Below are 15944 nucleotides of genomic sequence, written 5' to 3' on the forward strand. Positions count from 1 at the left end.
ATAAGAACTACTTCTGGGAGAAGTAGAGTCTCCCTCTCACTGAAGTTTTGCAAAGGGAGGCTGCATGACTATTTATCAGGGATGCTGCTGAGGGACTTTCAACCAAAGTCCAAGAAAGACTAGATGGCCTTTGAGATTCCTTCCAATTCTGAAATTCTGTGACTGTGAAAGCAGGGATGCTATTGCAATTGTCCAGGGTATTATTAGAAGAGATGAATTGTAATGGCCACAGAGACCTGAGAAAGCAAGTAAAGTCTACTCTGATGACAGGCAATTGGCCCATAGAAAGGCCAAACTTAAAACAGGGTAGCTCTCCAGACTTTAGAGCAAAGTAAACCAGAGTAAAAGTGCAAGACAAGCATCAGCTGTGGATGGGATAGGGTGAAGGGGAAAAAAGAGAAGAGGGCAGAGAAAGAGGGAAGTAAGGGAAAGGAGAGGCAGGAAAATTTAACTTTAAAGAACATCATGCCCTAGAATCTCTAGCTGAGGCAGCACTCTCCCACCCCATCCCCACACACACTTCTAGCCAACTGAGCATCTAACTCTTCCTCCCAAAATTAACACCCACACCAGAATAGGAATGGAACCTCATTCAATGCCCATAAGCTTAATTGGCTGATAAAAAACATCACCAATACCCCAACTGAATGAGCTGGTTGAACAGATACCAGGAAGAACTGATACCAGAGAGTTGAAGAAAATGACTGCTCCTGACACAAATGAACAATTCTATCTCCTTAGCTAGGGTAAACATTGCAAATAATCAGCCCAAATGGAGCATGCTAGCTTTGAATTGAAGTGTTTAGATAAGAATAAAAGAGAGTGATAAGATAGTCATTATTGTTTTGAGGATTAAGTCTGAGAACATATGTAAAATGCTTTGCATTTTGTTCAAACACTATATGAAAGCCAGCTATTGCTATCAGTATTAGCAATGACAGCAAAATCCCACTGAATGTAACATGCAAAGGACTGAGATGAACTAAAGGTCTCTAGATTATACTTTTATCCTGGCATTATTCAGCATAAGGAAGGAAGGATGAATTCAGTCCACAGAAATGGAATCTAATAATTAAACTCAACTAGGGTAAAACATGGAGTGGATAGAGCCCTCAGCATGAAGTCAGGAAGACTCATCTTCCTGAGTTAAAAGCTGATCTCAGACATCTACCAACTATGTAACCGTAGGCAAGACATCTAACCCTGTTTGCCTTAATCCACTGGAGAAAGAAATTGTAAACCACTCCAGTATCTTTGCCAAGAAAACCTCATGGAAAATATTGGCATGTGATGGTCTAGGAGGTCCCAAAATGATGTACACAGAATAACTGACAACAACAAAACATGGGTGCTAATTATATTACCATAGATGGATAGGAAGAAAGCATTTGGGATTTTGATCCCAGAGGAAAGAGAAAGTTTCTTTTATACAATGCACACACCAGGCAAATCTGTTTGCTAGTTGTTCCCTGGGCAGGTACTCTGCTGCTTCAAAGACTCGACTTAGACCTGGGATGCTCTCTTCTCATCTCCACAACTTGGAATAATGAAGATCCTTTGAGAGTCAAATCATATGCCATCCTACATGCTACCTTTCCTGCTGCCCCCAGTTTTCAGGGTTCTGCCTCCTTCCCTGAAATCATTTTGTTTTCATTTTAAATATATTTACTCATTATATATCCTATACATATACAACCTAGAAATACACACAGGCAATAAAAAGTAAGATCCCTGAGGTCAAGCTCTATGGCATTTTTGTCTTTCTATCCCAAATATTTTGCACTTAATAGGCATTTAATGAATTCCTGTAGAATGAATAAATAAAAGTAAAGAATCTTTACTGGAGGTCTTTCAAGAGAAATTTCAATGAAACTTCCAAGGCAACGAAGGAAATACATCTGTTCAGATATACATTTTTGGTATCTCCTTTGTCTCAGAATCTTTGGCTCTTGATTTTGTCCTTGTACCCCTAAATTCTTTTTTTCTAACATTATCTTTAGGAATTATTGGCCCTTTCTTTTACCACCTCTACACAGGGATTCTGGCTTCCCTTAGTGAAACCAGCATCAATGAATACAGTCTTTATCTGAAGTCTTTTTGACTTGTTGATATATCCCTGTTGTAGTCTAAGGAGTAGAAGAAGAGAATTTTCTCTGAGTGGGAGATATTGAGACAGAAAGACACTGAGACAGAGAGAGACACACACAGAGAAAGAGAGAGAGCAGCATAATAGACAGTGTACTCTGGCCGTGGAATCTGGGAAATGTGGATACACATCTAACTTAGATATTTACTATGTATGTGACACTAGCTAAGTCACTTAACCTCTCTATGTTTCCATTCCCTTATTTGCAAAATGAGGGAATCAGCTTGATAGCTCCTTCCATCTTTAATGCTATTATTATCTTAGTGTCTTGGCCCTTTTAACCAGGTTAAAAAGGAAGAAACCATGTTATATATTTCTTCTGTATTTTCCACAATGTCCAGCATATTGTTAGGGACATACTGAACTGAACTGAACTGAACTAAATGATTTAAAGTTTCATAACTCACCCATAGACAATAAAACTGGGAAAGGTTCCAAATCCAAAAAATCAGACTAATTATATGTAAATTTATTAATTTTGGGTCCAGTATCCCATTGACCAATTCAGATATCTTTGGGCCCTTAAGGATCATAAACTGAGACCTAGAATACCTGGAGCTCATGTAGTCCAACCCCTTCATTTTACAGATGAAGAAAATGAGGAACAAAAAATGGAAATCATTTTCCCAGTCATATAGCTTTTAAGTGGCAAAAACAACTTTTCTCCCAATCTAACAATCTTTTCATTATTACATGCTGTATCTTGGAGTTGCATGCAACTCCTCCACGAGAAAATTAAAAAAAAAAACTGGCCTAATAATTGTTATGGATGTTAGAAATAAGTAGACAAAATAAAGGGAAATTTCCACAGCACTAAGAGAATCAACTATCATCTAGGGAAGGAAAATTGAAGGGTTCATTACTGGTCACAGATACCTGCTTAATGGGTTTTCTCAGCCATGTGTATTAAAGGATAATAGGACAAGTGCCCCATTTTGCTTCTGGTGAGATAATTTAATTACTCCTGAAGAGAAAAGAAATACTTTTCCTAATATGACTATTGTACAACAATTGATGCCCAATCCCATTTTCCAGACATAATTAACAAAAATGCAGAAAAAATTCTACCATCTTCCTTGTTCAGATGTGTACCCAGGAGGTCTTAGCAATAAGATCAGCTGTTGGACTTAGCTCAGTGCAGCTCAGAATGAGTAAATATAATTAAGGAATACTTTGACTCACCAAAGGCTAAGCCTTTTAGAAATAGCAACCTGAACTCCTGGGTATAATAGGAGAAGAAAAAATTAATTACCATACATCACCTCCCTAAGGATGTAAGAAATGCTATACTAGGTCAAACTTATATTCTACCCAACTCAATATTCTGTCTCTGGCAGAGGTGCTAAAGATAGTTCTAAAGGTGAGCATGGGTATTCTCTTTAATGATATTCTCAAGAGTTAGGGATAGATACACCAAAACTTCCTTGTTCATAGTCCTCATTTCTCCTTTATATTCAACTAAAAATCTGTCATTCAGGAATTTCACTAAACTTTTATTAATCTATCTTAACTTGTGATGTGTCTGATATTTATAAAATATTTTACATAATCTCTTTAGAGTCTTAAAATAACTCTATGAAATAGGTAATAAATGTATCCTGTGACCACGGGTATGCTTTGTGCCTTCTATCTCTTGCTGGGCATAAAGTTACGCCTCAAGGAAGGTGGCAAGGGGCCAAGCTGAGAGTATTTCTTTTGCCCCTCTCACCCTTTATCCCCAAAACAATGACTTTCATTTGTGTCAGCACAAGGAAACTGCTACCTCCTGATACCAACTCAATCTCCCAAATGGGATAAGGAAAATAATCAATGCAAAGAGGACCAAACCTCCCCTTTGACTTGTGCTTGTCTTTGAGAGAGAAGGAAGAGAAAAGTTGTTAGGGGAATTTACTTCTTCACTCCACCTCAGACATGCACAAAGATATTCATAACCTTGATCTTGCCATCACCAACAAATAGACCATTTTATGTTTAAGAATTCTGAAATCCCTTATGTGACCATAATCTATTGGTTTTTCACCTTATACTATGACCTCTAATCCCATGACCCCTCAATTATCTACTCTTTCCTCTTTTTCCCCCACTTTAAACCCCTTTGTGAGCCAATTCAACTACACATTCTCTATCTTTAATCCCAACCCCCCCTTATCATATTGATTATGTCCTGACAAGCCTCAACCACATTTGCTCTTCCTGTGCTACCAAATGAAGATGAAAGAAATCCTGACACTATTCTTACTGAGTCCATTACAAGTTTGTTCAGTTGGGTCCTCATTGATGCTGGACAATCCAATTATATCTCTCTCATCAACTATCTCTCTCTACAGAGACTTTTCCAAATATTTTCATATATGTTTTGCCTTCTCATGGCTCCTCCCCACTCTCTCAGTTGAATGATTTTATAGAAAAAAAAAATGAGGATATTTACCATGAGCTCCCTCTTTTCCCTTTTTCTCCATTCCAATCACTTAGATGCCTTCTGCCCTACTTCATCATTTACTCCTGTCTCATAGCTTTACATTATCAAAAACTGCTCTCTCCAAAGTTACCAATGATTTTTAGTTAACAAATTAAAAGGGCTTTTCTCAGTTTTCATTCTTGTATCTCTCCTTAAGGCTTTTGATACTGCTGATAACTCCCTCCTCCCCAATAATCTCTTCTCTTTAGGATTCTAGGACAACAATATCTCCTGGTTCTCCTCCTATCAATCTAACTGATCCTTATAAGATTCATTTGCTTTTCCAAATCATATTCTCTACCCACAGGTATCCTTCAGTGTTCTAACTTTCACTTTCTCTTCTTTCTCTAATAATACTACTTCACTTGGCTATCTCATCAATTAGATTAAAATGTCACTTCTATGCTGATGATTCTCAAATCTACCTGTTCTGCCCAATTTCTCTGATGACCTTGTTGTGCCACAGTTTTCTTTTATTGTCCTGCTTCAGTTTCCCTAAGTTGATCTGCCTTGGTTTCCCTAAATTGCTTTGCCTCGGTTTCCCCACTTGTTCTGCCTCAGTCCCCTTAGTTGCAAATCCCCTCTCTGGTTCATTAAGACTGATATAACTCAGAGCTATTTACTCTAAGATTATAAATTGTCAATGTGCAAAATCAAGATAAGGGGGAGTTCAGACTTCCTGGCTCCTAATTCCTCCTAAGTCATCAAGAATGTATGGTCCTACACCCCATTCTGCCATTGTTCTTCTTTATCCCGATTTGTCAGAATGTCCAGTGCTTCCTCTCACCCTGCCGGAAACTGATTGATAGTCCATTCCCACTCTCAGTGCTCTGACTCGGCCCCTGCTTTGGTCTACCCCTGTAGCTGAGGCATGTGTATATATACTTCATGGGAAGCATACATTAGCTGCTAGATGCTTTGGATATCAGTCCTGGGAGGCCCCCAGCACAATCTCTCCCTCACAGAAATCCAAATAAATTATTAAAAACTCTCTAATCTCTATCTTGCCTCAGTTTCTTCAGCATTACAACCTACCATCTTACATTTTCAACAAACTTTCAGATATTTCAGGCTAAATGTCCAGTTAGATATCTTTAGCTAAAAACAAAAAGACTTCAAAACAGAAAGTTTTCAAAGCAGAAGTCATTACTTCCCCTACCAAAAAACAAAAACAAAAACAAAAAAACCTACCTGTCCTGTTATTCTACTAGACAAAATCATCTGTTTAGTCCCTCTGGCTGGCAACCTAAAAGTTACCCTCAATTTCTCCCTATCTCTCACCCTATCCCAACATCCAAGCTGTTGCCAAGGTTTATTGATTTTATCTCTGCAACAACTATTGAATACTCCTTTATTAACTACTCTAGTACAAGCCCTCTTCACCTCACACCTAGACTACTGAAATTACCTGTTAATGAGTCTATCTGTCCCAAGTATCTTCCCTCTCCAATGTACCCTCTGTTTAGCTACCAAAGCAAGTTTCATAAAGCACAAGTCTGACTAAGCTATCTCCTATTCAAAAATTAGTTTATTGATTATTATATTCCCATCATCTGAAGTCTCAAAAACAAAATACTCTTTCACATCCAATGCTCTTCATAAGCTAATCTTCTACTATCTTTCAATCCTTTTAAACTTACTCCCTAACACTTCCAACCAATACCACTGGCCTTCTGACCATGGACAAGATATTCCATCTCTTGGCGCCTACATTTATGTTCTCCCCCTTACACTCTGCCAAATAACTTCCCTGGATATCTTCAAAGATCAACAAAAATCCTACCTTTTACAGAAAGCTTTTCCCAATGTCCCTTAATTCTAGTCCTTCCCTCTGTTGATTATTTCTTATTTATCCTGTATATAATTTGCTTTGTATATATTTATTCACATGCTCTCTCCTGTATTAGGTCATAAACTCCTTGAGGGCAGGAAATATCTTTATACCTCTTTTTTCTATCCCCATGCTTGGCATATAGTAGGCACTGAATAAATGTTTACTGACTGATTGATTGTTATCATTTCCATTTTATATATAAAAAACTATAGAGCAGAATAGGTTAAGTATTGGTGACTCACACAGTAATTAACTCTTAGAATTACTAATTCTGCAATACTAAGCATTGCATATTTCAAGTAGTAGATGAAATAAATTAACTTTCATTTTAATTCCTCTAGGACTTATTTAACACCTACTATATACCAGACACTGTTCTAGGACTGGGATACCAAAAAAAAAAAAAAAAAAAAAAAAAAAAAAAAAAAAAAAAGGCTCTATTGTCTCAATTCAATTAATGAATTCCCTCTCCCAACTCCTAGAAAGTATGTCTCTCTTACTCCATTAATGTTTTATCAAGTGTTTTTTTAATCATATCATGATATTAACTCATTAAAACTTCCAGATGATTTTTTTCAGACAAACTGCTATCTATCTTATATCTTACACTTGTGATGCTGACTTTTAAAACCAAATATTATGAGTAGGCGAAGTGGTAAAAATCTGTTTATAGATTCCAACTTTGTGTCACCTGTAAATTTGATAAAGATACTATGGCTTTATAGAAGTCACTGACAGAAATGTTAAATAACAAGGGGCTCTACACCGATAGCAGAGGCATTTCATTGAAGATTTCTTGCCAAGTTAACCTCAAATCATGAATTAACTACTCTTTCAGTCCAATCATTCAAACAGTTCTGAATTCATCTAACTGTATTATTATCTACTCCATTTCTCTTTAGCTATTCCTTAAATTTAGGTTAATTATATCTAGGGCATTTCCCTGATCTATTAGTTTAATAATTATCAAAAAAGGAAATAAAATTTGTCTATCTTTCAAAATGCCATATTGGTTCTTCATAATTATAACTTCCTTTTCCAGAGAGTCACCAAATCATTTCTTAATTTTCCCACGAATTGAAGTCAAGTTTCCCAGTCGATTGTTTGCAGACTCTGTTCTCTTCCCTTTTCTGAAAACTGAGAAATTTTTTTTCTATCCTATGTTATTTCTTCCATTTTCCATAATTTTTCAAAAATCACTTATAATGGGTTAGCAATTATATCAATTAGTTCTTAGGTCATAAGGATCTAATTCATCTGGCCTAGATGACTTGAATTTTTGAAGAGCTACTAGAGTATCTCTTAACTTTGGTATCAATTCTCACTTTAGTGTGTTTGGTCAGTTACAGTAAAACGATCATCATTCTCCTTGGCATAAAAAAGGACAGAGGACGGACTTGTAATTTGAGTGTTACAGTTATAGGGAATTCTCAAAAGAGAAACTCCTTAGTCCAATGCAGATCGGCATCTGCTTTATATAGTCTAGAAATAGTCTAAAACACTGAAAGTTAGGTGACATAATCAATCACATGGCTAGTGTGCATCAAGTGATATTCTTACTCTCCATTCACTATGCTATTCTTTTTTGTCACAGAGAAAAAAATATAAGAAACAAGTAATTCTGCCTTCTCTCTAGTCCCAGTCTGTCTCTTCATAGGATCTCCTAATTTCTATAATAAAACAAACACACAAATAGCAACAAAGCTCCACCATTTTTGTCTGTTTTTGCAAGGCAATTAATTGCCTGAGATCACACAGGTATGAAGTGTCAAGTATCTGAGGCTGGATTTGAATTCAAGTTCTTCTTACTCCAGGGTTGAGGCTTTATCCACTGTGCCATCTAACTGCCCTTTGAAAAAACTTTTAAAGAGCTACACTATCCCCTTCCATTCATCTGGTTGCCTGCCTTGGCTTTCCTTTTTTGTATTATTTTAAATTATTATTATTCTCCATTCTTTGATTATGGACTTTCCTTATGTTCCACAGATGTCAAGTAGCATTCAATTCTGGGATTCTGAACCCATTCTCTGACTCCAAGTTCAGCCCTCTTTTTACTGCATCATACTTTCTCTATTCTAGCATATAAGGAATAAGTTAACATCACCAAATATAATTTATTAAGCGCATAAATGTCAAATTTGTTGAAAAATGTAATGAGGAAGAATGAAGTGCTCTTGAGAGGATGATTTAGTCAGCACATTGCCTTCAGAAAATATTCATTCTGGACTATAAATATAGCTACTGGCTAGTGGAAGGAAAATTTCCTTAAGTCATCTCTTCCTATCGAATCACAGTGACCAGACACTCCACTAAAATATTCAGCCTAAGTTTCCTCCCTCTCTGAATTATATCTACTAATGATTTCAATCAATCTCATCATCCTTTAATATGAAGTATGACCATGAATAACTAAATTGAAATGTTGGAGACGAAGCAAAAATAGTGTATTTTTAAATAGCCATTTCAGACAAGAAATGAAGAGAAAATACTTTCTGTAACTTCCTGGAAAGCTACCTTATTTTGTCATGAGATTATAAAACCAAAGATTTAGGACTGAAAAGGACCTTGGATGTCATCTAATCTACCTCTTCATTTTCTTTCTACTCTTTCTTTTAACTTTCAATGTTTTTTTCTCTTTATTTTACAAGTATTTACCTACTTAATTCTCCTTATTGGATTTTAAAAAAACAAAAAAAAAAAAAAAAAAAAGTTTTTATCCCAAATATGTATAATCAAGCAAAAAAATCCCCACACTGGCCAGGTCCAAACTGACCTAAAATGGTTAAATGATTTGATTCCAGTAACACAAATTGTAAGTGACAGGGCAATGTCTGTCTTTCCTCCACTATAATGATTAAATTATGAAGGTCTACAAAGAACTTCCTCTTGACAATCAAAACATAAATTCTTTCATACAAAGAAAAAACAAGCAGATAGAATTACCTGTCTGAAGTGGTGTCACTTGAAATGGGGTGCTTCATTCCTGACCCGTTTTTAATGGAATCCTGCCTCATAAGCCCATGAGGTCGGCTTTTGTCTATTGAGGGGGTAGGCAGGTCCCCTGGAGTTCCCTGGTACTGAGCCGGTTCATGTAGCTTTGCTTTCTTCTCCTGAGGAGCCTCTTCATTCCGCATCCCTCGGAGAGCCTGTTGGTCAGGGTGCTGGGGTGTATTTGAGCCACTATTATAGAACCAAGCTCCTGATTTAGTGAGGATTTCTTGTTGTTTTCGGCACAAGTTACATACCCACATAACCTGCACACATACACACACACAAAAAAAAAAGAAGAAGAAGAAGAAGAAGCAAAAAAAGATGTAGGTACTTTAATTTAAATTTAGTAATCATTTATTAAGCACTTAATACATGTCCTGATGGTATAAATACAAAATCAAAACAATATCTAAGCTATAAAAGCTTACATTCTACTACATTTACATTTTAGATCTATATAATGAGGGGTAGGACCTGATAACCTCTGTGATATCTTCAGTTCTACAGACAACTGGGCATGGGTTAGAGTTAGAGTTAGGGTTAGCTTACGTAGCTCTTGTGATTTTAAAAATGACAATATGGAGCTACCACAAAGGTAGAACAAAAATATAAAGATATTTCCCTTTAGCTTTCTTTCTTTTTATTAATAATAACAGCCAAAAAACAAAACACAACACAACACAACACAACAGCAACAACAACAACAAAAAAAAAACCACTTTGCAATTCAAGGAAAGCTTCTAGGGATTTTGTAATGAAGAATTTTTATTTTATCTACCATGTTCATTGCTATTTTGGCTATTAGCTTTATCTCCTCAACTTTTTCAGGTCAGGGAATATAAGTTTGTACTTTTTGTAAATGCCCCACAATCTTTAGAATAGTAGTAGACATATTATGCTTAATGAATATTTCTTGATGGCTCTATGTGTAGTATAAAAGAAAAGGTGTCAGATTTGGAGTCAGACAACTTTGGTACCCATCCTTGGCCTCCCACTTATTACCCGCAGAACCTGCTCCAAGCCATATAACCTTTCTGGTTCTCAGTTTCTTGATTTTCAAAAGAAAAGGGATTGGTCTAGACAACCTTAAAAATTCCACCTAATTCTAAATCTAAGATTTTGAAAAGTTGAAAAAGGTACTGGCATCATAGATGACAGAAAAGTAGGCTTTTGAAAGATCTTGAGAGGCTAGGATAGTGGAATGAATATAACACGATGAAATTTAATGGGGAAAAATGTAGTCTCCTTGAATTCAAAAAATGAACTACGTTAGTATAAGATGGAAGAGGTATGGTTAGAAAGGAATTTACTATTTAAAAACATGGGTGATTTAGTGGCCCACAAGTTCAACATGGGCAAGGAACAGAAAGAACAATATCAATGAATAGAAGAGAGTAGGGTGTAAGAAGACTGCAAAATAGAAAGGAGACAGTTTACAAAGGGTTTTATAAGTCCACAGGGAATTTTTATATTTTATTGTGGAGCCATAAGAGAATCCAGAGAATTTGTTGAATAGGAAGACCAGTTCCAATAATCTTGTGACGAAGACAGACATCTACACCCTGAGAGAGGACTGTGGGAACTGAATATGGATCACAACATAGCATTTTCATTCTTTTTGTTATTGTTTGCTTGCATTTTGTTTTCTTTCTCAGTTTTTTCTCCTTCTAGAGCCAATTTTTCTTGTGCAGCAAGATAACTGTATATATGCACACATATATTGGATTTAACATATATTGTATTACCTGCCCTCTGGGGGGGGGGGGGGGAGAGGGAAATTTGGAACACAAGATTTTGCAAGGGTGAATATTGAAAAATTACCCATGCATGTGTTTGGTAAATTAAAAAAAAAAAAAATCTGTTAATAAAAAAACCAAAAATTAAAAAAAAAAAAAAAAAAAAAAAAAAGAATTTGTTGAATAGGGAAGTGTGCTTTAGAAAGATCAAATTGACAGTTTGAGTAGAGGCCAAACTGAAATGGGGAGAAACCCAAGATAGAAAGACCAACCAGCAGGCCACTGCAATCATTCAAGTATGAAGTGCTGAGGACCTCACCTAGGATGGTAGCAGTGTCAGAGTAGAGAAGGGAGTAGATACCAAAAAAAGTGCTATGAAGGTAGAATCAACTAAATTTGGAAACAGATTGTATATAGCGGGTTAAGAGAGTGAGGAATTGAGGATGACACCTAGGTTATGAGTTTACATGTCTAGAAAGCTGTTGGAGTTCTTGACAATAATAAGGCCTTTGAATTCATGTCATATGAGGATCAGTAGAATAAAACCAATATTTAATGTGGAAAGGATTTATTTTTCTTTTGAGGGTGAAGACCCAAGATAGTGAGCATCCAAGGACCTGAAAAATTGTCATTTGGAGGTTGTCAAAAGGTTTAGATTCATGTGGACCCAGCAGGAAAGAGGAGTGATGGGTAGGAGTTACAAAGAGACAAATTTAGCCTCAATATCATTAGAACTTCTTAACAATTAGTTTTCCAAAAATGGAATGAATGGAATGAATAGGGATGTTCTCCCTATTAGAAGACTTTAATCAAAAGCTAAGTGACTACTTGTCAAGCATGTTGGGGTAGAGAGTATTTTTTGACTACCAAAATCCCTTCTGATTTCTGAAATTTTGTAAAAAGTCAATGTTCTAAAATGTAATCTTAGAGTCAAAGCAATGTTTCTAAACCAATGCTAAACCTTATAATTTCTCTTTCTCTATTTGAATTATATCTTTCTTCAAGGTCCAGCTCAAACCAGTCTCCTTTTTGAAACCTCCTCTAATAAATCTATCCTCAAATTTTCCACACTGCAAAAATCCCAGTTCATTTTCATTTCATCCCATATGGATGGCATTTATTCACATATTGTTTTCTGTTGTTTTGATTTTAAATACTTAAAATATTCAAGTGTATTAATAAGATCCTTTATTCCTTGTGTATTCTATAGTGTCTATCACAGTCAAGACTTAATAAAAAACTTATTAAATTTAATTTATCTGAATCTATCATGAAGTGAAATAAAAGACAGTAAAGTATGTAGTACAATTATGCCAGGATCTATTTATTTATGATTTATAGACTGACTTCTTCCAAAAGGATTTGGGAGAGCAATTATACCAATACATAAGTGGATTTAATTCTTAGAAGAATTATTTCTAGCATGCAAATATCAGCTTCCCTAAAGAAAAGAAAATGAATTGTTGTCTTGGGGCTTAATTTTCTTTTGCCAGGGTTAGTTCAAATCAGGACTAAATGAAATCCATATAATCCACCAATGTGCTGACAAAAGCATCATATTTCAGACTCAAACTTCAGCCTTTGTCTACCACCTTGTGCCAAAAATTGGTACTGCAGATGTCTCAAACTAAAAATGCATTAGAGAAAGAATATACTTAGAACAGTCTATCTTAGATTGGGAAGGACTGTATAAAAGTCAGTCCAACCATTGCTTTTTGTAAGTGAAAAAATAAGACCCAGATACATTCAGTGACTTGCCTGAGATCAAAATCTAGTTAAAGAGAGTAGCCTTGAGTATCTTCTTCTAAATAGTATTAGTCTAATGCTCTTTTCTACCTCACATTTCTATAGATTCAGTTAGACTGCATTTCCTTTAAAGTTAGAAAAGCACATTCTTCTGGCTTTTCCCCTTCACTCTTACACAAAAAATTCTAGTTCTTCCATTCAGTCCCCTGCTGATTCTTCTTCATAGCAAATAAAATCCCACAAGATGACGTTATTAGATGCAAAGAGTTAACTGCCTGTCACATAATATAAACTATTAGGATTATGATTTTAAATGGCCGAAGAATAAGTCTATTGCTAGAATTCTATAATCAGGGCCAATTAAATTTGTTTCTTATCATCAACAGTCACAAAAAAAAAAATATTATGTACTCATTATATATAAGACAATGTCAGGCCTTGGGAACATGAATATACATATATATATATATATATATATATATATATATATATATACATTAAAGATTAATAATAATAATTATTTCATACAAAGAACACCAAATATGTCTAGAGTGCAAGTGCTACTGGAATTCAAAGAAGGGAGAAACAGTGAGACTTGGAGATTAAAAGAAAAATGTTTAGGAGCTTGTAGTCTGAGCATCAGAAAATCCAATCAGCTTTATACAGAGAAAAGATTTATTGGGCTAGAATGTCCACTTTCTGCCAGCTAAATAGCTATATAAAGACAATATTAGGCACAAGTGAAATTACAAAATATAAAGCAAGACAAATTCATCATGCTTGATGGGAGAAAAAACTCAAGGTACACATTCTATTAAATGTAGAAAGTAATATCATTTGCATATGAAATATAACACATGATTAAAATATTAAGACAAAAGGATATAATATATTTTGTGTTCTCTTTTCTTTCTCTCTTCTTTCTTCCTTCCTCCTCTTTTTACTTTCTATTCTCCCCTCTTTACTTCCTCCTCTCTCCCTCCTTCTACCTTAATTTCCTTTCTCCTCTCCATCTCCTTTCTTTCTTCCTGCCTGTACTCTTCTCTGTGCCTTTTCTCTCTTCCTTTCAATCTCATTTTGTCTCTCCACCCTCTATCTCTCTTCTTTCTTCACTTTTCTTGCTCCATATATATTTAGATTTTCTTCCATGGTAGAAACTCCCTCACAAATGCAGTTGTTGATTGTTCTGTAACTCAAAATCTTAGAGGATTGATTGCCTGGGGCATTGAGAAATCAACCAGGAATCAGTGTAAATTAGAGGCAGGATTTTAAACCAGGCTTTCCTGATTACAAGACATTTTCTCCCTCTACCTATGCCCTGCTGTTTCTTAAAAGATTCTCACATTTGAATAATTACACTTGATTGAGCTGTCTCCCCAAGGTTGAGAATACCTTCATTTTAAATGATTATAAGTAAATACTGGCATACTTTAGAGTTGAAAGAGACCTCCAAAAGTATTTTAGTCTAGCCCATAAACTAACAAAAACTTCTTCTTCAGTGGATATAATGGAAAGAGCATCAAAGTTAAAATCCTGGCTCTCCTACTTCTGACTACATCTAAGTTACTCTGTATGGATCATGTATGGACCTAGTTGTTTATTTGTTCTCTTCCCCATTTGAATGTGAGCTACAAGGGGGTAGGGACTGTTTCTGCCTATCTTTGTATTTCCAGTGCACAACTCACTGTGTGACATATAGCCCTTAACAAATGTTTGTTAACTTGACTACGAATGTGATTTTGGGGAAAGAGTTTCCTTTTGTGTGCTACAATTCTCTAATCTATAAAATAAAAGCCATAACCTAAATGATCTCTAAGGGATCTGTAAATTGCAACAGGTAAACATTTTGCCTTTACTCATAGACCTCTACTAAGGGGTTGCCATTTACTTCCTGAAGCAGCCTATCTCATATCTAGATAACTCCAATTGTTAAGAAACTTTTCTTCACATCAAACCTAAATCTTCCTGCCTGAAACTTTGACCCCTGTCCCTATTGCTCCTTGTCTAAAGACATAATGTCTAGTCACTGTAAACTAACACTCTTTCAAATAATTAGGGATACATATCATGTCACATACTCTGTAAAGTCTTCTCTTCTCTAGAATAAACATCCCCAGTTCCTTCAACTGATTCTCACATTGCAAGGACTCATGACACTTTACAAATTGTGTTTGTACTCTCCCCTGTCAGTAACCTTTCTAAAATGTGGTACTCAGACAAAACTCAAGATTGGCTCTGACCAAAGCAGAATCCAGTTGTGCTCATGGAAATTTTCCTTTTAATGAAATCCAATAATCCATTAACTTTTTTAACTGCTACTGTAAACCACTAATCCCTTTAAATCGTTTTTTTGTTTGTTTGTTTGTTTGTTTGTTTTTTTAAGACAAATAGTTGCCTTGTCAATTCTTCTCCATCTTGGAACTGGGAAAGTGAACCTAAGTATAAGATTTTACCTTTATTCCTAATTTATTCTATCTTTTTTATATTCTGTCAAACAAATAATTTGCTAACTGAGAAATTTCTAAATATTTTACTAAGATATAAGCAAACCATGTCACTCTATTATATTGACCTCCTAATTTAGGAGCCCTGGCAAAAATTAAATTGAAGTTAGTCTGACATGATCTGTTGTTGATGAAATCAGGTTAATTCTTTGTAATCAATGCCTTCTTTTCTAGATGATCCATGACTCTCACTTTAAAATATATATTCCAATATGTTGTCTTAAATAACTTAAATTCATTAGCTACATAGTGCACAGATTCCAATTTCTTCCAGCATTTTCACTTTTCCACTGTTGCATTCTGCTAATTCCACTAATGAAGAGGAAATTAGAGCAATAATTAGGAGTTACTTTGCCCAATTTTATGCCAATAAATTTAATAACTTAAATGAAATGGATGAACACCTTCAAAAATATAGGTTGCCCAGATTAACAGAGGAAGAAGTAAATTGGTTAAATAGTCCCATTTTAGAAAAAGAAATAGAACAACCTATTAATCAACTCCCTAAGAAAAATCCCCAGGACCAGAT

General features: G+C 35.3%; 1 protein-coding gene across 40 annotated transcripts in view; it reads right to left on the reverse strand.

Annotated features, from left to right (window-relative positions):
* RIMS2 (regulating synaptic membrane exocytosis 2) overlaps positions 1 to 15944 on the reverse strand; it is a 780681-nt gene that overhangs the window by 534664 nt on the left and 230073 nt on the right. For all 40 annotated transcript variants that reach the window (XM_074267248.1, XM_074267268.1, XM_074267279.1 and 37 more), the window contains one exon: positions 9382 to 9692. In XM_074267248.1, coding sequence (XP_074123349.1) covers positions 9382 to 9692 — 311 coding nt within the window. The remainder of the gene's footprint in view (positions 1 to 9381; positions 9693 to 15944) is intronic.

Source organism: Sminthopsis crassicaudata, chromosome 1, assembly GCF_048593235.1.
Source record: "Sminthopsis crassicaudata isolate SCR6 chromosome 1, ASM4859323v1, whole genome shotgun sequence".
NCBI classification, from domain to species: Eukaryota; Metazoa; Chordata; class Mammalia; order Dasyuromorphia; family Dasyuridae; genus Sminthopsis; species Sminthopsis crassicaudata.